The 22,046-nt window shown below is 39.1% G+C and overlaps 1 protein-coding gene across 2 annotated transcripts; it reads left to right on the top strand.

Moving 5' to 3' along the window:
* Nucleotides 1–744: 744 nt before the first annotated feature.
* CFLAR (CASP8 and FADD like apoptosis regulator) lies at nucleotides 745–21,951 on the top strand. Of its 2 annotated transcripts, XR_011904312.1 has the most exons (12): nucleotides 753–1,140; nucleotides 5,441–5,871; nucleotides 6,685–6,790; nucleotides 7,890–8,025; nucleotides 8,180–8,277; nucleotides 9,352–9,403; nucleotides 9,795–9,844; nucleotides 11,239–11,305; nucleotides 15,398–15,908; nucleotides 16,833–17,214; nucleotides 18,875–18,938; nucleotides 20,465–21,951. XR_011904312.1 is itself a non-coding variant. In XM_072341876.1 (10 exons), the coding sequence occupies exons 2-10, from the start codon at nucleotides 5,576–5,578 to the stop codon at nucleotides 16,969–16,971; spliced, it is 1,455 nt and encodes a 484-aa protein (XP_072197977.1). In that variant the 5' UTR covers nucleotides 745–1,140; nucleotides 5,441–5,575; the 3' UTR covers nucleotides 16,972–21,951. The 2 variants fall into 2 exon arrangements, 1 of the variants encoding a protein (XP_072197977.1); XM_072341876.1 differs by having other exon boundaries at nucleotides 745–1,140; nucleotides 16,833–21,951.
* The last annotated feature ends 95 nt before the right edge of the window (nucleotides 21,952–22,046 follow it).

Here is a 22,046-nt window from a genome sequence, read left to right as displayed (position 1 = left end):
TGGGACGAGTCTTTTAAAATATTGCTCCTGCTGTTTCATTGACTCTTGCAAACAAGTTCACCTTTAAAGGCCCCTTCCAACTCAACTGATTCTACTCTGTGATTTACAGCAGCTGAAGAGATAAGTTTTGTTTTCTTATCACTAGCAGCTGGATGCAGACTCAGAAGTTATGGTAAGCACGTTTTCAGAATGTGTAACATCAGCGCACTGCTTAGTTTAACTGGGCAAAAAAATGGTAAAGGACAAAGATACAAACTAACATCTTCCTCTATACCTTTTCTTAAGGGATCATTTGGTTTATCAAGAGCTTATCACAGATGACCATCATTTTACATGAGCATACTAGGCATATCAGCTGTCACGCTGGACTAGCATCAGTGAAATGCCTGAATTAATGAATCACCATGGGATCATTCAGTGATTCAGGCAGCATTTCGGTCTCAGCCCTTATCAGCTGCCTTCATTCACGATGAACGTATTTTGTCAATTTTGCGGAATATAAAAATACCACACGCAGACAACTCCTATCATAGATAGGAAATAAAAGTCCGTATCATAATACTAAGCTTTCCCGGCAGCGGGTTCCTACCTGCCAGCCTCTCGGACGAAGAACCACGAAGGTAAATCTCGGTCGGCGTCAGCCTCGCGGCGCACTCGCAGCAGGAGGAGCCGGGATCCTTTCCGCCAGCGGGAGGCGCCGCGTCCTTTCGCACGGCCGCGTCCGTTCGGACCGCCGCTCCTTTCGTATCGCCGCGTCGCCATCTTGGTGGACGGGAGGGGGCGGGATCGCGCAGCTCGGTTCGCTCTCCCGAAGGTGACGGGACCAGAAGGGAAGTGTTTGCCTCGCCTCGCTCCAAAATACACAATAGCCGAAGTCACGATAAACCGTGAGGGCTGACGAACGTGGCGCGGCAGAGAATAACAGAGGATAAGGCAACCGGCAGCGCTGCCCTCGTCCCCCAGCGACAGGGATCTCGACTTTGCACGGCTATCCACGCTTTGGGAACTATGATGGAAAAGCATTTAAGTCACGCTCTGACACATAGAAGGGCGTCCCTCGCCGCCCTACTCGAAGCCTCGCCCGTCCCCATTCCGGACCCAGCCACGCTGCTGTAGACGAGACCTTCCCTGCTCGTTCGGGTGCGTTATACCTCCCGCTCTTCCTTTCCCCGTGCCCTTCTTTCCGCACGTCCTGCGCGCTCAAGGCAGGCGCCGCGGCGCCGTGCTCTCCCGGAGCGGACCCTCCCCTGCCCCGGCTGTGGGGTGCGCGGCTGCCGGGGAGACGGGAAACACAACGCTGCCTGCTCCGGCAGGGTTTGCCTTGGAGATTCGGACATTCCTTTCGCTTCGTCTTTCCATGTGATTTAACGTGACTAGTAAGACAGCGGAGCGGAAGTCTGCGTAAACTCCCTGGAGTAAAGCCAGCTTGACTTGATGAGGAAGACTGGGGTACTTGCCGTCTGTACAGGGAAATTTGAAAGCCAGGGAGAAGAGTAATTTTTAAACACTGAACAAAGCCAGACGGCAGATTTGAAATGTAGGGGCTTCCGCATGAGCTCATCACATGAGGGAAACAAAGAGCATTTTCTACATAAGCTTGGCACCGATATCACATCCTGTTTTTGCTTCCGCAGAGAAGGTTACGAAATGTTAACGAGACAAGCACTGTCCGAAATAACAGGCTTGCTTAGACCTAGTTTAGAGCATGAAAATGCTTCTTCGTTTCTTTTGAAAGGCTTTCACGCTGCGAGGCTTGAGATACATCCGTGTTCTGGTTAGTGCGGCACGCTGTTTGCCTTGCTAATCGCACCAATATTTGAATGTTGCACAGTGTTTGCGTTGCAGTCATGGGAGCAAAGGGTCCAGCACGGCGTTAAATCTCAGAGTCAACTTGCTTGAATCTTGTACAGACACAGCAGCTCCTGCTTGTTAATGCCGGCAGGGAGCGACGGTAGCCTTGCGTCTGAACATTTAATATGTTGTTACTTGCTGTATGGACTGTGCACAGCCTGAAAAAGGTCAAAAATAGGAGTATGATTAAGCTTATTAGCATCAAAGAAGCTGATGAACATAGCAGTGGGGTTTCTGGCTGCTTGTCTAGTGTGGCCTGGAGATGACTTGTGCTTTAAGGAGTAAATATGTTTGCTTAGACTCTGAAAAAGAACAAAAAAAGCCTGTTCCTTGTTGGCACAGTCACAGGCCGGCCTGGGCTTAGGCTAATAGAACTGTCAGCAAGGTGGTTTCCCATGCAGTAGGTGAGAAATTAACCAGTAGGTGTCAACTCTGCTTTGAAATCTTACATTTTGTTCAGGGAAGCCTGAAAGTTAATAAAGACCAGAAATCAGCATTCAGGTGCACTTGGATGTTAACCTCCTTGAGTTTTTCCTCTCAGCCTTTTTAGGGGACAAGAGGATTGGTGAGGCCTAGAATTGATGGTTTTATTTCTGGAGATACTACAAGTATTAAAAGAACCATTTTTCTGAGAAAATTTGGAGTGATAGCAAACTAAAAGAGCCAGATTTAGAGAAAACCTGTTCCCCCTAGCCCCACGATTTGTTTTCCCTTACTGAGCCTGGGGATTTCCTAGCTTATTTAACAGGAGGAAAGAAAATTATTTCTGTGCTCTGTGTAGGCCAGCGACTTTCATTTACCACTCCCAGCATGACCTTTCAGTATCGGTGGTGATGTTAGCCTTGAGCTATTTGGAATGATTAACCATCTTCCTGCTCCAGAAGCTTTGCTTTTACCTCTTTAGCACAGCCCTGAACAGAAAATTGTTCAGTATTTTGTTGTGGCAATATTGGCAAATCACCTGTGCACAAGAGCATGCAACCTGCTGGGGTGTCTATGAACTTTTATCTTCCATGTTGATAAGATCTACTGTTTTTTTTTCCTCACCTCATGTTTTTGAATGTAAAAATAAAAATGCTGTTTCAGATACTGAAGCTCTTCATGTTGCTTTTAGTCTTCGCCCACTGAGAGCCCTCAGGGAAGGGGTGCTGTTAAGTCATATATTTGACTTCCTCAAGTGCTTTTGAAAGTCCTGGCTATAAGTGCCTGGGGGTTGCTTTCCTGTAGGAGCATTTTGTGCATCCCCTTTCTGGAATAAACTCCATCTCACAAAAAAAAAAAAAAAAAAAAAAAAAAGTTTGATTTTTGTGTGGGACATCTTACAAATACTTGATGCTAGTTTTAAAATAATCAGAAGTTAATGGCAAAAATGTTTTTCCCCAATAGAACAGTGCACAATACAGATTACAGTTCATGGGAGTGGAATTCTTGCTTATGAAAGGCCTGAAAATTTTCTTATCTTACATATAATACTAAAATAGGGTGACAAAGTCTTTGGCTAGAGCATACAAGAACAAGCCCAAGTGCAGCAGCCACACATGCAGAAATCAAGTAAAAGAACTGCTTACCTTTGAAAGGACACAGGTAGGCAGGGATTTCCAGCATGAGATGCTTTCACCTTCCCTGCCAGCCCTTAAATGAGGTCTGGAAAGGGGTGGATCCTGACTCCATCCCTTCCGGTCATTCAGGTGCATTGCATTGTCATTACATGCACCTGAGCTCCCTGGGTTGACCCTGTCTTCCACTAGGTGCTCAGGCACTGCTTCAGTCCATGTATTAGCATTTCCACTACAACTGTGCTTCTCCAGTTATACCAAACAGATCCTTGTGTGAAACAGCATGTTCAAATGTACACTCATTTTGTGTATGCAGCTTGTTTTTGTTGGAAACACTTTAATTACTTTTCAGCTTGTTCCTAAATGGTGTGATGTGAAAAAGAACACCGTGCCTGTCTCCTTTGGGGTCTGAAGAACAGACTCGTGTCTGAGGATGTTCTGCTTTTTCCTGGCTCTGTGCTGTAGCAGGAGCACCATAATCATGCATTTTCTCTACGTGTTTAGAAGCACGTGTTGAACACACATGATACATGGTACATGTAGAACTGACTGTTCAGGAGACTGATGAGCAAAGGTTATCCGCAGCCTTGTTACTGTCAGATGCTTTTGAATACTCTGTGCTTCTGAAAATGAGCTTAAGTGGCCACGATGACATTTGGAGTATTGGAGATACATTAGGTCTCATTGGTGGTACAGAAGCGTAGGAGTTTTTAAACTGAGTAATACTTGGGCCCTCTAATGTGGTGAATTTATGGTATTTTACAACAGAAACTTCTGTTTTGCTTCTGAAGGCGGCACCTTGGGGTCATACACATAGCAGCTGCTTGTGTTAAAATCCCCCAGCGGTTTAGACATGTTACCAGAAAGATGGTTTTTTATGCTTTTTATTTGTTTATTTTTAAAATTCTTTAAATAGTGATGTCTTTTCCTGCTATTGTGCTGTCATAAGGTGGAGGAAAAATCCACTGCAGTCTGATTCCATGGGAAATGTGGCTCACAAGCGTGTATGTAGATAAAACCATATGCAGTGTATTAACTGAACTGCTTATAAGGGCTAAGATTTATCTTCAGATTGCTCATTTCATCTTTCTCAGTATACGTAACTGGGATCAGAGAGGAACGGATAGAATTTCCACAGTTAGTGGCAGTGGAAATTGATCATAGCACCCTAGTTACTTTGTTAATCATGAGGGTTTTTGTCTTCCTAGTTTTGAATTTTTATTTCAGTTTCCAGTACGGGTATCACGTGAAGAAAGAGGCGGTCTGTGGCTTATCTGTGCCTTCAGAGTTAAACACTTGACATACTGAAGGCTGGAATTTTTTCTTTGAGTGGTTCTTTGACGTTATTGAGCGTGGGGGAGGAAACCTTCGAACCCTGGTAACTCATTCAGAGTGGAATCACTTAAAGTGGTACTAATAAATAAGGCAATCTGCACGTTCCTGAATTTGAAGGTAACTAACATGTAAAAATGTTAAGCTGTTTTTTTAAACTTTGAAATGCATACCCGATAAGCGTTTCTGTATGTGGTTTGTTGTTGCTTTCATTGTTTTGTCTACAATGCGTGGTGTGGTTACACTGCCTCTTAACTCTCAAAATGCTTACTCTAAAATGTCTTGAGACGTTTGGGCAGGAGCCTGAGTGGTGGGTTGTTGGAAAGAGATCAGGGCTTTAGACTTCAATTGCAGTGGAACTTAACTCAATTACCAACTTAACTTCATTACCAGAAACCCTTGAAATAGAGTCTTCTCATCAGCAAGCTGATGACTCTTTGTTTCACTTCCTATGGAATTCACAGGCTTGTATCAAGGTAATTTTACTTTAAAAGAACTTCCATTTTTTTAAATTTTCTCTTCTGATTAGTATGACCTGCCAAGTACTTCTTGTTCTGTAATGAACATTTGGGAGAACCCCTTGAGAGCAGGAGGTCCATATAAACTAAGTTGGCATTTTAGTTATAACTGAGGTATGACAAATATGAGAGTTAACTGTGATCTTGTGCAGTAGACTTAGAACCTTTATTCCTTTTCCACAGATTAATTACGTCAAAATGCATATAGTTATAACTGAACACCAGAGACGTGCTGTAGCAGAAATGGACTTCATGTCATGTGGGCCTCCTGTATGAAAGAAGGAAGGCTGGCCATTTTAAAGGGACAGCAAGAAAGTGATGACCAAGTGCCAAGTACCAGCCGCCCTTATTCACCAGATTGAAGAAGAATTGGATAAAGAAGAAGATGAGATGATGGTTTTCCTGTGCCGAGACCTTGCTCCTGACTTGGCTACTGCTGGCCTTAGAGAGATTTTGATGGCTTTGAATGACAGGGATAAACTGTCTCTTCTTGGTTTGTGTGAGCTGTTGTACAGAGTTAAGAGGTTTGATTTGCTGAGGAGGATCTTGAAGACAGATAAGACAACAGTGGAAGCTAACCTTACCAGGAATCCCAGGCTTGTCCCTGATTACAGGTACCTGCTTCAGAAAGCACTGTATTTTCTTCAAAATACACGTTTGTGCACTGTTTTTGGTTTGTTTGTTTAAATTGTCTTGAGAGTGAAAGAAAAGCAGAAAATAACATCATATAAGAGATACAGTGAAAAGATTGTCAAATTTAACCCCTAAAGTAAACCTTAGTAACTTCTTGACAGTCAGGGCATTGGAAGCACCTACCTTTAAAGAGTTTATTTATCTTAATTTATGAGATCTGTGACAATTGTGCCATTCTGTATTAGATAGAAATGATGCTCTATGGAAGTGTCACTAATTAGATATATTGTTTTTTCTAGCTTACTTTGGGCACATAGCCTCACCATAGCTTTTCTCAGGTGACCTGTCCCTTACTGCTCTCTTTAGCTTTAGTAAGTTTTAATTAAGAGAACATAGTGATCTTCCCTAAAAGATTTCAGAAGAAAATATATACAATTGAAAGGAAGATTTTCCTATGGAGACATCTCACTGAAATAAAAACCCAATCATTACTAACTTTAAAGTCAAAGGGGTGTTATATTGTCCTGCATTCTCTTTCTTAATCTCTACTGAAATATTAAGGAGACTTTCTCCAGCAGTCTGAAGTAACACAGGTGCTGACAAGCACAATAAAGTGTTTTGTAGTTGAATATTGGAGCAGAGTAGTTTTGTGTGTGTTTGTTGTTGGTTTTTTTCCATGTTGTTGATCTGGGAACGTTACATTAAGACTGGGACATGGGAGAGATTGGGTTGTTGAACAAGGGTAAGATCTTGTTAAAAACCAGTCCTTTAGAAATGTCTCAACTTTATTTCAGGGTACTAATGGTAGAGATTAATGAGAATCTGGAAAAAGAAGAAGTGAGTTCTCTTGTTTTTTTACTCAGAGATTTTGCTCCTCGAATGAAAATGGCAAAAGATAAGGTAATACCTTTATTCTTATCTTTTCCTCTAGAGCAAAGAGATTAAAGTAAAAAGGGAGGTGGCTAGAAGAGGTTCTACCACAGTGGATAGCGAGTAGAAGTGTGAAAGGAGAAGTGGCTTGTATTTCATTCTTTTGATGTTCTTGTTTTTAATGCAAGAAAAGAAGCTGAAGAAATAGTTGGAGGGAACTCAGAACAGTTTCTGTAGTGAATAGGGTTAGCATGAATCTCACAGGCAGAAGACACTAAAACCTTTCTTCAGTGTTACTGATCTGAAAATTCACATCTGTGAGATCTCAGACCATCGATCGTATTAAATGTGTCTTGATGTATAAGATCACTTTTTATGTTCGTGCTTTCATTTACAAAGGAATAGTGTTTTCTAAGTAACATCATTCTTTGTATATGTGCATTCTGAATATTTGTTCCAAGTGTCAAAGAAAGTGAGGATTCAAAAAGCTTGACCACTGTGCACAGAGCACTGAAGGCTTCTTTTGAATGTTTCATTTTAACCAAAGAATGGGAGAAATCCTGGAAATTCCCTAAATTTTTTCTTATCTACTGCTCTGTGGCATGTGAAGTGACATTTTATGTGGCTGGCCATGTAGTAACAAGGAAATGGGAGGCTGTGTCCTCAAAACCTTTGAATTGTTTTGAAGTCTATCAATCTCTAATAATAATAATAACAATAGTAATAATGCTAAGAAAGCTTTAATATTTTCCAGGTAATCTCTTCTTAGTGTTTCAGCAATATCATGCCTGATTCCTGAAAATACAACCTTTACCACCTGCACATACTATTTAGAGTCTACTTTTTAGTGATAGAGATCGAATGACTGATACGGATTAGGACTTGAGAGAACAGCATGAAGCTGTGTTGGTGAAGGCTCAGGCTACGTGTTAGGAAAAGGTTGTTCACTGGAACACACTATGCAGGACAGTGGTCATGGCACCAGCTGCCTGAGATCATGGAGCATTTGGACAATGCTTTCAGAAATATGGTTTGGGGTTTATTGAGGGGTCTTGCGTGGAGCCAGGAATTGGACTTGGGAACCCAGGATATTCTATGATAACAATTTGGTTTTCTGTTGTTGTTACAGAGTTTTCTACGTCTAGTTATTGAACTGGAGAAACTAAATTTGGTGGCTCCAGATCAACTGGATTTGATAGAAAACTGTTTCCGAAATATTCACAGGATAGACCTGATTAAGAAGATTGAGAAGTATAAGCAAGAAGGTACGATACTTTTGCACTGCTTAGTTTTGATAGTAAGGGTTAGATGCAGTCTTACTAAAGACAAAGTTAGAAGTCAGACTATTTGCATGCTCCAAGGAATTGTCTTTTTAACACATCCTATATCATCATGTATTTCTGTGTGTTCAATTTTCAGCTTACATATCCTCCATTCATTCTCAGCCTGTGTATGTAAATGCCCTTCAGGCATCTCTCCCTAATCTCAGTCTGATTGATCCTCCTTACAATTCAAGGGTAAGTATATAATAATTCAGATCCTTTATATCTAAGTATTACAAGAAATTAAAAGAGGATTCATCATTGCAAAGCCTAAGGAATGAGAAATGGCTAGTAACAAGAATACTGTTTGGGTTATCTTTATGGTTTCTGTTATGTACCATGTTTAAGGCCTGATAGAAATTATCAGATAGTCAGATCTGTTTTTGGTAACTTCTGTGATTTTCATTTATATATATTTACCTATTAAGAATACAAAATCTTTTATTGTAAAAGTTTTTTTCTACTGCTCTGGGGAGTTAAGGGTTTTGTTTTGAGTTTTCTTTGCAAAACACAGCGTTCTGAGTATTTGTGGGCTTGGCAGAACCCAGGAAAATAAGCTTTTAAACTTTAGAAGCAGAAAATTGTGGCTTGCTTCAGCTGTTTTCTTAGCTTGTGTTTATTTTAATCTGATTTTAACCAAAGTCTCTCAATACATCAAAAGTCACCCACTCAGTTACTTCCAGTCAAACCATATTGTGTGCAGCGCTGTTCATGTTTGACTTAGGTCCAATGTTGTAATAATAATATTAACCTTTCTTGAAGTCTTTAATCTTGCATGGAAGTGTTTTCTGATATGTGTTTAAAAAAATATCTATCAAGCTTACATTCAAAACACCATTGATCCAATTTGCTCTTAAGAACAAAGCAACAGCTAATGGGAAAGAACTTGCACTGAATTTCATAAAATTCAAAAGGAAATAATACTATAATTTTATAATAATATTATCACAATATGGAAAGTTTCTACTTTCCACTACGTAGGTAAGAAAACCTGTATCCTTAGAGGGACTTTTATTTGTTTTACTACCATAGGAAATATCTTTCCTTTGCTGCTCTTAGAGAACTGATAACTTTTTGGGGAGGAAAGCATTTTTCTCTATTTTTTTTTTTAAAGTTATTGTTTTAACATTCAAAGTAGGGGATAGGTTTGAATCCAAAAAGCTGTAATCCTTTTTTTGAGGAAAAAGAAACATTACCACGTGGTATTTTGAAAGCATGATTACCAGTTTTGAAAGCAGACAGGGAAAATAAGACTTTTGTTCATTTTAGTTTCAGAATGTGAACAAAGAAAAGTCACAAAACGGAGAAATCTTCTTTCAGGGTAAGAATATTTTATCTAATCTTTGCCAGATCCTCACCATTTGTACTGTATTCCTTTTTGGGCACTCACAGTGCCTCTCAAATAAGATTTGAAGTTTTAAAAGCTTAAGTTTGTAAAGAGACTAGTTGACTGAATTGTCTCAGAGTAGGGGAGATTGTTTTTATTGCTTATTGCTGTGCTGTTCTCTAGTCATAAGTAACATTGAGTGAAATCCAAATAATGTTCTAGTGTGAACATTTTTGTTGTTTTTCTACCTCAGTACCATACATAGGAGGACTAGGTGAGAGAGAACTTGACCAAACTATATAGGTTCTTTTTTATCTGTTTCTATGTCAAAGAAATAGCACCAATGCCTACACACTGAAATTACTTCTGTATGTTTTAACCACAGGAGAACCAGTCCACATGTCCATTCAAGAATCAGGACCAGCATCAGATAAGGTAAGTGCTTTAGCATTTGTGATGCATGTATGCACGTAAGTTAAAATAACAACAAAAACTAGTAGATATTTGCCTTAGTTTTCCTTAGGTTTTAACGTTTCCTTTAACTGCACACAACAAGAACTTTATGTACACTCATAGCTGCATTGGCAATGAATAGATTCTGTGAATTGCTCTATGCAGTTTTAATTTAAAATATTTGCTGCTGATATTCAAGCAGTAGCGTGCAAAAAGCATCTATGTATGGCACGCACATATAAGCAGAGTAAAACCTGTTGAAAATAAAACCTCTTGTATCTTCTTTAGAGGTGACAGGGCTTCTTTGTGTGCAGTAAGTTTTGTTCTTGTTCTTTTTCATCCTCCTTATCTCTAAACAGGACAAACACTAATACACATGGTTTCTGTAGTAGTGCTATGGATTAACTGCTGTGCTGTTTTCTAGCTCTGTTATATATCACAAACAAGGAGTTACCTATAGCAGATCGATTGTTAGCTCGTTAAAGGAGAAAGGAATTGTGCAGTCAGTGTCCTGCTACTGTGTCCAGTTCTGGGCTCCCCAGTACAAAAAAGACAGGGATTTCTTAGAAAGAGTCCAGCGGAGGGCCACAAAGATGGTGAAGGGCCTGGAGCATCTCCCCTATGAGGAGAGACTAAGTGAAGTGGGTCTGTTTAGCCTTGAGAAAAGAAGGCTGAGAGGGGATTTGATCCAGGTTTATAAATACCTGAGGTGTGGGGGCCATAGTGGTGAGGCTGGTCTCTTTTCAGTAGTGCGTGGGGACAGGACTAGGGGCAATGGGCTGATCTCTAGAGGTCCCTTCCAACCCCTACAATTCTGTGATTCTGAATCATTGCAGATTATTGAATGGAGGGGCTTTACACAGTGGGACTAAATAGGGAAATGAATATTGTCTTGACAAGCAGTGTCTACTGCATCCCTACAGATCACAGAAGTTATCTACTTTTACTATTCCTAACGTCATGTTCACAGTAACACTTCAGGAAAATAATGTAGAAGTACTGCAGGGGGATCATTGCGCTCATAGGTCACATCTTTAAAAAGTCTCTTTACCCCATCTCCACTCTCAAACTTCCTGCTTTCATTTGTGGTCCAGTCTTAGTTTATGGGTCATTAATATAATAAGATAGAATAACAGAAGGTGGAAATTAAGGCCATACAGGAAATAGGAAAAAAAAAAAAAAAAGAATCCATATCTCCTGAAGTTTTGTTATATAGGTAAAAACATATTGAATTCCAGTAGATGTGCTTCTACTCTATGGAAAAGCAACAGAATACAATTGAAAGATCTAAAGTGATTAAACTGGACAAAAGAATCAAGTCTATAAGCCAAGAGAATTACATAACAATTTGGTATTTATCTTTTGCTTTCCCACAGGTGTACAGAATGCAAAGTCATCCTTTAGGAGTATGCCTGATTATAGACTGTATTGGTAATGACACTGGTAAGTCTCTGGAAATTAAAGTTTTACTGATCTCCTTATCAAAAATAAGAATCCAAAAATAAGGTCTTTACATAAGCAGAAAAAAAAAAAAAGCAACTCACAAAAAACAACCCCACCCTTCTTACCACCCCCTAAGAAAATCATTGGAACACATGAGGCTAAAATTAAAACAGAATGCTTGCAGCAAACTTGTATTAACCTAGGAGATACAGGAGAAGATCAGTGAAATGTCTTTTTTCTTTCTTATAAGGACCACTAGTGGACAGATCAACTACAACTATTGTTGCAAATAGTGAAGAGAAGTCAGTGCTGCACACAAACACAGAAAGTAAAGTCTTGCTGCCTGCTTGATAATGTTTTAGGTAACAATATAAAAGAATACAGTTTGCCAGTTGGGTACAAGAAACTGAAAATAATTCAGGATCCTGCCAGGCGTGGATGAAGGACAAAGGAAAACACTAAATCACATGCAACTGGAAAACATCCTTTGGAATCTATCTAGCTGGGGTAGGCAGAAAGTTTGTGAACTACCTTTGTAGCAAAAATAAATAAATTTAAAAAAAAAAAACTGCACAAGAATGTATTTACCATGTATAGAAACAGAGCTCTTCAATCTAACATACTTCATTTTACCCTCAAAAAGTGTTATGCCAACTTTGCCCCAAGAAAACAAGGCCTGCCAAGAAGCGAAGGACAGGGTGAGGGCTTTTGTGACTTTAAATAAACAAATAAGTAAATTCTGCACTGTGAAGAGGCCTACTTCTGCATTTCTCCATTCTTCTCTCTTTTATGGTAGCTTTAGTGAACAATCAGACTTTTTGATGCAAGAAAAATATTAGGCATCTGGAAGGCGCTAAGGTATAGTCTGCTCCAATACCAAAATTGGTTACTTAAGAGTTCTATTTCTTTAAAATAAAAGTATTGCTTGAGAAACGTCACTACAGGGAGCTGAAGAAAACATGAGGTTTAAAAATGGTCTTGTTCACAAAGGTACCTCTTCAGATTTCCTTGTAATAGAATGTGAGCAAGAATTGACCTGAATTATTAAAGAGGAATATTTTGCTATGGCAGGCCTGAGTTCTCTAAAAGAAGTAAGTATAAAAGCAGAGAGGGCGCAGATGCTTCAGAAAACAGGTAATAAAGAAGGAACTACTACGTCAGTTCACAATCAGGGGTGCATAAATTTAGATCTACTCATCATTTGAAGGCACAAACCTTTCTTACTGGCAACATAGACACCCTTGATATGGTAACTACAATTAAATACAAATACATGCACAAAACCCACAATGTGCTGTTCTTGTGCTCATGTGAGCACTTCAGTATTTGTACAAGAACAGGGAATGTAAATACGAATGAGAAAATCCTGCTGTTTCGAAAGGACAAAAACAGATTATTTGTTCAGCGGATTTACCTGCAAATAGTGGATTTTCTACTGTTGTGCCTGAATTACCCAAAGCAAGCCTTATTGTGCCTCTGTCTCCATTTGTCTGTATAGCACACGTAAGGAATTAAACCATGTCTATGTCTCAGATTTTTAAAGTTGCCAGCATTAAAACAAGGATTTTAACATGATAGAAAACAAGACAAGCACTGACATAGATTACTGTTTGTGAGAGGTGGAGGCCATCTAACATTGTTTCAGGGTATGTTTAGGAAATGCGTTCGCTACTAGAGAGTTCTCACGCCACACTGCTTCTGAAGTCTGAAAATATCAAAGAGAGAGAAAAAGACAAGGAGGATGTGAGGAATTATCTGTGGCATGCATTCGAGTCCACAGCTATCCCAAGATTTAAACGAGGAAGCTGAACCAATGATAAATGCTATGAGATCAAGCATCACAATAATGAAAAACAGTCGGTACAAACTGTGTGAATTCATCAGATGCTGATGAAGTTCAAACCTTAGTTGCTCTTGTTGTTATTAAAGCAGTCATTGGTTTCTCTTGACTTTTTAATTTCCGTTTGGACATCAGGTTTTATCCTTGTGTTGTAAACAGAGGGAGAGAAAGGTATTTTTTTTTTTTTTATGTAAAGAAGGAAACTCCTTACATTTCACTGGTGGTTTGTTGGGGAATTATTGCTGATCTGGGATTGCTGCATGTAATCTCTCATTTTATCTTGCCTCAAAGTGAAAATGCTGTATCTCAAACTTGCCATATATAACTTCTGATTCTTTTTTAAGCACTAGTATCAGCTTTGACAGTTTGGGTAGATTATTTTTAATCATGACTCCTGGTGTGCATGTATGGTCTGTATAGTTGGAATAAAATAAGGGTATACTTGAAATTATAGATTAAATAGATAGCCAGAGATACAAGAAAAGACTCACCAATGCTGAGGCTTTCAGTCAAGATGGATGCTCACCAATGTTGAGGCTCACCACAAAAACTCCACAAAGCAGCAACCTCCAGAAAAAAAGCTACCCTAGTGGTGGTCAGCCCTTAAATAGGATCTAGGAGAGATGGGAGTCAAGCTCCATCCCTTCCAGGAGCACAGCTGAATTACCTTCACCTGTGCTCCCGCAGCTGACTCGTCACTTGCCTCAGATGGTTAATCAGAGGTTCAGGCTGTGATCAACAGTTCCCCTAAAAATGGTCCAAGGTGCTACCAATGTTTGCATCTTTGTTTATGCACCCGGTAGTAAGATGAAAAAATTAAGAGCTCTCCCCTTGCTGTATCTGTCATTTTGCTTATGTCCTACTGCCCTCTAATGGATGAAGTGCTTCATCAAGCACATAACTTCTGAATGGTACTGAGTCACTCCAGGGTAAAAATATCTTTTGAATTGACCATATCTTCCACCTGAATTTTCAGAGCATATTTTATCATTTAAAATAAAGCATACTTCCCTTTCTACTTAGAAACACACAAGTCTAGAGTATTTTTGAAATACTGTACAAAACTGAATCAAAATAAATGGACTGGAACAGAACCCTATATGTAGCTCCTGTTCATCACCTCACTGTAGTGCACTGTGTATTTCTACCCTGTATTTCTTGCTTATGTTTATTAAATCTCTTTCCTGTTTTCACTATGTGCTTTTTGAGGGCAGCAGTGTGCTAGTGCAACTCCTGCTTTGCTGCTGGTGACCTCTGAAATTTTGCTAATAAGCCTTTGCTAATTAGGGATTGTTAAACTTGGGAAGTCAGAGGACAGCCTAGCATTTTGGGACTGTGAGGCATTTTACATTCAAGTGGTACTTGTTACATTCCGTCACAAATGTCAGAAACTGCATGTGGGCAATGTATATATTATTCCTATCTAAGAATTCAGTTCTACAGTTATAATTTGTAATAATAATAATCTGGTTTTCTGAATGCTTAAATACATTTGAACTTAACCAACACGGATCTGGTTTCACTTCTATATTAATAAACATCCCGAGTAGTTTTTCAGAACATGGCACGCTTTCCTGCAGCAAAAGTTAACGTGAGTAAAACAGACATGTATAGTCTGTCTACAGTTTTAATTTTTAGGATACTGTTTAGCAAGTTATTTCTGAAAATACCACTTTGTTGTCTGGCTTGTCACAGTTCTCCACTTGGAGCTCATCACTTTAAAGTCCATCTTATATAATAGTAAGCATACATGAATGCAGTAGGTTCACTTCCGACTGGTGACTGGTGAAACCCTGTTGAATGACGTACTTCTCTAATAAACATTCAGACTAATTTTGAAAAGTTAAATAGCTGAAACAGACTTCCCTTGCTATCCAGCACGTGCCTTTTCATATCAAGAATCTTCCACGTGAAGCATTTTCTAATGTCCTCCTGCCCGATATTTTAAGTCCTAGAAACTTGGGCTACTGGTTCTAAGTGAAAGCACACTGCAGTCTGTGGAATTTAGAAAAAATTGCACGCTACAAAATAATGCCTTTGTCAGGAAGTGCATAAATCATACCAAAAGACAGTATACATATAGGATGGTATGTCATGTACTGTTTGACCAACACTGAATACTCTTGAATTCTTTAAATTACTGTGATGAAATAAGCACCCTATTTCTAGTAATGAAATATTATAAATTCTGTAACCCTTAAAGATGGACTGAGTCTTGGTATTGTGACTTAATCACATCTTTCATTTTCCAGATGTGTTGGAAGAGACCTTCAGAGGCTTAGGCTATGATGTTCATTGTCACAAGCACTTAAATATGACCACCATGAATGAAACATTGCTTCAAGTCGCAAGGTTACAGAAGCACAGGACTTGTGACAGCTTCGTTTGCATATTGGTCAGCCGTGGAAATGCTCAGAGCATCTTCTGTACGGACCGCACCTCTACTGGATTCCCTTTGGAGCAAATAAAGAAATACTTTATGGCAGATTCATGTCCTGAACTCCGAGGAAAGCCAAAGCTCTTCTTTATTCAGAGCTACATTGTGCCAGAAGATGAGCAAGAATGTACTAGTCTGGAAATTGATGGAAATGACAAGAAAATAATCTCTAATGCAAAAATGCCCTTGAAAGACACTATTCCCCAAGTTGCAGATGTCTTTTGGAGTCAGTGCAAGGTGGATGTATCTACAGTAGAAAAATCTCCAAGACCATCCTCATATTATCTGCATTGTCTGGCTGAGCTACTCCGCGATCCTCATAAAAGGTGAATAAAATCAGGAAAATGAACCTTTTTTCTAGGACAGCCTACAGTCTTAGATAAAGAGTTCTGCCTAATTTCATCCTTTCTGGTCCTGAGAAGTGCCTTCGGGCTATGTCATAAGTTAAAGGACAAGCGTACATGGTCCTGGAACAATGTCACAGGAAGGCAGTCTAGAGTGAGAGTGAAGCGTCAGATTCTAAAGGGTAAAATAAGTTTGTTATGGCGCTGGGATTTGTAGAGTAAAGAGGGAAGAACCTGGGTGTAAAATGTATCAGTGCTGTAGAGTTGAGCGCTTTAGGCAGGATTTGAAATCAATCTTCTCCAGCTTACCAAGTACAAACCTGGCTTCCTGTCAAATTGAAGATTGCCTTTTAAATTATTAAGAATGGCCTTGCTTGCAAATAAAATGCCAGTGTCTGAGTTTACTCAGGGGAACAAAAGGCAGTTGGGAGGGAAGGATTTTGTTCTCCATTTAGGTATAATTCACCCACTCTTTAGGAAGCCATGAGTTTTTCCATTTTATGATGTTGAATGAAAACTATCAAAGACATTAGTCTGTCCAGAGAGATTATCAAAAGAGATTTGGGCAGAAGTCAAATATGCTTGGATATATAAATTTACCAACAAAGGTTTTCATTGCCCAGTTGATCTACGAGAGCTAGCAAGCGTTTTTCAGTGTAGTTGTGGGTTAATATTTAGTACTTTTCACAAACCTTGAGATCTTGTACAGAAAGCACAGATCATCGTTTCGTTAAAATCAATATCACAACAGTGATTTGGGATGTACTGAATTTATCTACAGAATGCATATTCTATCCATTTTAAACTTTCTCCTCACTGAGCCTATAGTTATCTTCCATCTTGTGGATTCTTAAATAGCATCTTGCTTCTTTGTCTAATAAAAAGCTTTTACTTCTGTTGCTGCAGGAAACTCTGTATATTAGATATCCATACGGAACTGAACAGAAGAGTCTATGACTGGAATAAGACAACTGACCCAAGTCAGCAATACTCACTTCTGCTCCAGCACACATTGAGGAAAACACTTTTTCTCTCTCCCAGTTAACTGCTATTGGAATGGACGTGTCTGAAGTAACTAATGAGTAGTACTTCCTCTGACTCAGTTTCAACCACACTTTTACTTCAGACATTATTACAGCACATGTGCCTATTGCTTCCAAACCCAGGTATTTAGAAGCAGTTCATAGTGTTTAGGCACTGTAGATTTTAATATGAAAGACTGAAAGCCCGGATGGTAACAGCAGCTGTTGTATAGAATGGCAACAGATCTTACAAGCAAGTGCAACAGGTAAACAGTGTGGAAAGAGCTCTAAACTGTATGGTTGTTGGATTTTCCAGGGTTCTGTGTTTTTATTGTTGGGTTGTTTGTATTTTAGCGTTCTTGATATCAGCGCACTGAACAAGGCTTTTCTTTTGTTGCTTAAAACAAAGACAGGCTGGCGCAAATCACTGAAACTTAGTGTGCATACCACTGAAATTCTCTGGGTACTTCCTCATCACTTAAAAGATGTCAGGAGAAGATGCTTACTCAGTGTAACTCCATAGAATTAAGCAAAACAGAAGAGAGGGGTGATCTTTTTAAATAATTTTGATTCCGTCTGCCTTGTGTATTAGAAGATTTGGGCCTCTCGATGCAAGAAAGACATTGAGGCCCTGGAATGTGTTCAAAGGAGGGCAAGAAAGCTGGTGAGGGGTCTGGAGCAAAGGCCATATGAGGAGAGGCTGAAGGAGCTGGGAATGTTCTGCCTGGAGAAGAGGAGGCTCAGGGGAGACCTCATTACCCTCTTCCTGAAGGGAGGTTATAGTGAGCTGGGGGTCAGTCTCTTCTCTTGTGTCATTAGTGATAGGACCAGAGGGTATAGCTTCAAGCTACGACAGGGGAGACACAAGCTGGACATTAGGAAGTATTACTGCTCAGAAAGGGTGGTCAGGCACTGGAATGGACTGCCCAGGGAGGTGATGGAGTCACTGACCCTGGGGGTGTTCAATGAAAGACTGGATGTTGTGTTGAGGGACATGGTTTAGTGGCAGCTATTGGTAACAGGTGAATGGTTGGACTGGATGATCTTTTAGGTCTTTTCCAACCTTGGTGATTCTATGATTCTAAAATCTAATTCATACAGAACCCTGCATTGTCAGTACTATCCATAGCACAGAAGGACTGTGTGCTAATAAATCCAACAGTCTGATGTGCTTTGTGCAAAATGACTCTATTTGTGGCAGGGTTTTGTAGTAGTTTGTGCAGTTGAGAAAAATAAATAGTGGGATTTTGGCAGGTGTTCCAAGGATGCTGAAACACAGTACACTGGGTGGTACCAGGCCAAGTATAAGTTTAACACATTTGAACCAAAATGTAGCAACTGCTGCTATTAAGAGCAAATGAAATTATTCCCATGCACACCTCTTTTAATTATGGAAAAGCTTTGTCAGTTTATTAACTGATTTTGTTTTTGTTTTTGTTTTTTAAGTTGCTCTACTCTGTAAAAAAAGGCAGTGGTAAAAGTGTAGCTTTTTTTTTTTTTTTTTTTTTTTTCCCTTCAAGAGAACATATGCCTAATACAAAAGGTTCAGCTGGCCTGCATGCTATGTAACAGTGTAACCTGGATGACTTATACTGGAATTTATTGATGAGTTTATAGCATTCTCTACCCCCTTATATAGCCTACTTGCAAACTTTTAATACTACTACAGTTTCCTATAGTAGGAAAAAATACCTTTTTATTTCTTAATATTATGTTGTACTTCCAGATGTTGGATTGACATCATTTTTGATAACCCCATGTTTTATTTTTTTCTTTTAAATTAATCTTCTTTTATATTAATTCAGATAAATAGCAAATGAGTTTTCAAGTAGCTTCCATAATTGAAAGTAAAGTCACATTTATCTGGCATAGTAGATGTCTAACTCTATTAAGCTCACAGAAGTCCTTCCTTGTTACATGGTATAGGTCCAGTTTCTTCCTGGCTTGAGAGGTTCCTAAACTGCTGATTGAGGAGAAACCCACTGAACAGGTTTTACCTTACAGTCTTTCTTTAGCCATCTATATAAGATGTTAAGATCACAATCTGTATTTATTTGTATTAATATACAATTTTGTATAAGATATATAAAGTACATTTTATGCCATTACTTTGAAGTCTTTAGTTGTTGTCTTTTTAATTTTGTAAATTTTAGAAATCTGTTTTTGTATTCGTTTTTTTGTTGATTGCAGAAAATGAAATATATGATACATGAAATACAAGGAGGGCAAGAAAGCTGGTGAGGGGTCTGGAGCAAAGGCCATATGAGGAGAGGCTGAAGGAGCTGGGAATGTTCAGCCTGGAGAAGAGGAGGCTCAGGGGAGACCTCATTGCTCTCTATAACTTCCTGAAGGGAGGTTATAGTGAGCTGGGGGTCAGCCTCTTCTCTTGTGTCATTAGTGATAGGACCAGAGCGTATAGCTTCAAGCTACGACAGGGTAGACACAAGCTGGACATTAGGAAGCATTACTTCTCAGAAAGGGGGGGTCAGGCACTGGCATGGACTGCCCAGGGAGGTGGTGGAGTCACTGACCCTGGGGGTGTTCAAGGAACGACTGGATGTTGTGTTGAGGGACATGGTTTAGTGGGAGCTATTGGTAATAGGTGATGGTTGGACTGGATGATCTTTTAGGTCTTTTCCAACCTTGGTGATTCTATGATTCTATGATTGTGGTGAAGAATGTTTGCACAAATTAGAAAAATATTTTGCTGTATTACAGACCTATGTATAACATTATCTTTCTACTTAATAAGGTAGTTTCCCTTTAAAGAAAAGTATATGAAAACATTTTAATGGCTTTGAATTGAAAAACATTACTCCTAACTGTACCTTAAATTAGGGGTACATGTATTGTCAGTGTTATTGTAATTTTATGTAGGCCTGGGTATAAGAACAAAAATGATAGTGAAAGCTTGTTCACTGTAAGCATTAATGTAGAAAATACTAAATCTGATTTCATTATGTCGTAGGTCTGGAAATAAATGCAGTTTTGAGAGGGAAGGTCAATTCTTCCTTTCATTTTCTACTTTAAAATAAAGGGCCTGTTAAACCAGATCTTTACATACACTAATTCTAAATTGCTTCTGTCTTTAATGCTAGTTTATGTCTTTAAAAATATGTTCTGATGTATTTCATGCACAAAAGTAGAAAATGTTAGGGCTTTGCATCAACAGAAGGGTCTATATTGTATATGTCAGTTAATAAAAATAGCCTTCACTTTAACTCTGAATATTTCATAACTTACTAGATTATAATAAAATACAGCATGAGTATAATTTTGAAATTCTGCCTTGCTGATGTTCCTTTCATAAAGTGAGAGAAGGATTAAAAGGTGACAAATTTGGAGTCTTACTAGTTCCTACTGTGACTGTGCAAATGGTGTGGCAAAAAAATATAGACTCTTCTGTGGCTGTGTAAATCGTGTTTGATTCGTAATTGTCATATATAACTATGAGATATTAATAAGTGTTATTTCCTTCACAAATTAACTTTATTATTCTCCCATTTTCCTTACTAGCTTTTGCAAGTGATGAGTACTTCTGCTGCCATATAGACAACAAATGTAGGGAAAATGGAACCAAGAGGAGACAGAGAGATGAGGGAAAGAAATACTAAAAATTCAAGCAGAAATGAAAAGGGGAGTGGTAGGGATAACCAAGAGAAGAACACGTAAGGAATAGAAGATACGGAGATGTACAACATCAATATTGGAAAGAGAAATGAGAAACGGTAGAGAGGAAGTAAGAATAACAGTGAATATTATTACAATATCTGGAAACTTTTTTTTTCTTTTTTTGATTGATGCTAAGTCCAACTATTTAGTAAAATATTGGCAATAGAATATATTCTGTTTCTGGAGAGTTTGTGGCATGGATTTGTGTTGAAGGTTGAGGTGTATTCTCTGCTGTAGTGTAGTCTCTATCCCCTTTCTTAGGAAACAAAGGAAGAAGCACTGTTTTGAAAACAGTGGAGATGCCTGTAAATAACCCTTGTAGTAAAGAAAGGAAAGGAGTTTTTTTGTGTTTGGCTGCTTAGATCGGAATTGATCACAGTCCTCTAATGACCAAGGTGTTTTGGGGACAATGTCCTGTATGGTCTATCTGAGTTCCATTCAGCAGATGAAAGAAAAGAGGGAAAACAATCCTGGATCCATCATAACTGTGTTAGCATAGGAACACAGAAAGTGGCAGGTGCCAGTGGAATTTAACATGCTGCTAAACATCTTCTTTTCTGAACCTGCTGTTGAACAAAGATAAGCAAGTTACACCTCCTCTGCTCCTGGCATAGTTTTAGTTTTGGTTTCTGAGAGCTGGAAAACAAATGTAGTGTACTTCTGTATGTGTTGTATATGTGGAATGGGGAAAAGAATTATCAAATATGAATGATGCTTTCCTGTTGGATCAGAAGATGTAAACCTGAAGCAGGAGATTCTTTGGTGTTTTACTCCAGTCTTGAGTAGCATGATTTTTCTGAGCTTAAAATCAAGTTTACTTTATACCATTACATATTTGTGTCCTGAATTACAATCAGTGCCAACTCATGAGTCAGAAAAAGTTGTACTGAAGAAGAACTTCACAGTGCTCACAGTTGAGGATACACTACCCCGTCTGATACCCCTTCAATTCTGCATGACAAGTAACAGTGACTCCCATTACGTATGTTTGAGTCAGAATCTTCATATGATGCTTCCTGAGAAATTTTTTTTGTGATATGCTCAGCTTTAAATTTCTGACACGCAGCATGACGTTGCTGAGAAGATGCTGGCTGTGGGGGGATGATGCGCAGACTGTCTGCTGTGTATGTAATTATGTTCTATTTAAACTGTACCTTCTGTGCTGAATTATTTGACAGCTTGTCTCTGTAGTTATTACTGAAGAATTATGCATTAATTCAGCCTATATCTGTAGCATGCTTTCTCCTAGCGGTGTGCAAGTGAGGTGGAGCTATCCCCCTAGCACCAGGGTGTATGCGCATCACTCATTAAACATACCTGCTTTATAACTACTTTGTGATTATGGAGTTTGCTTCCGCAAGTCAGTGTGCTTTATTTTTCGTTTGTGTCACCCTGATAGTGTATTTTCAAGTTTTAATTTATATAA

The sequence above is a fragment of the Excalfactoria chinensis genome, chromosome 7 (assembly GCF_039878825.1).
Source record: "Excalfactoria chinensis isolate bCotChi1 chromosome 7, bCotChi1.hap2, whole genome shotgun sequence".
NCBI lineage: Eukaryota > Metazoa > Chordata > Aves > Galliformes > Phasianidae > Excalfactoria > Excalfactoria chinensis.
The sequence above is the reverse complement of the archived record's forward strand: the minus strand, read 5'-3'. Positions and strand labels throughout refer to the sequence as shown.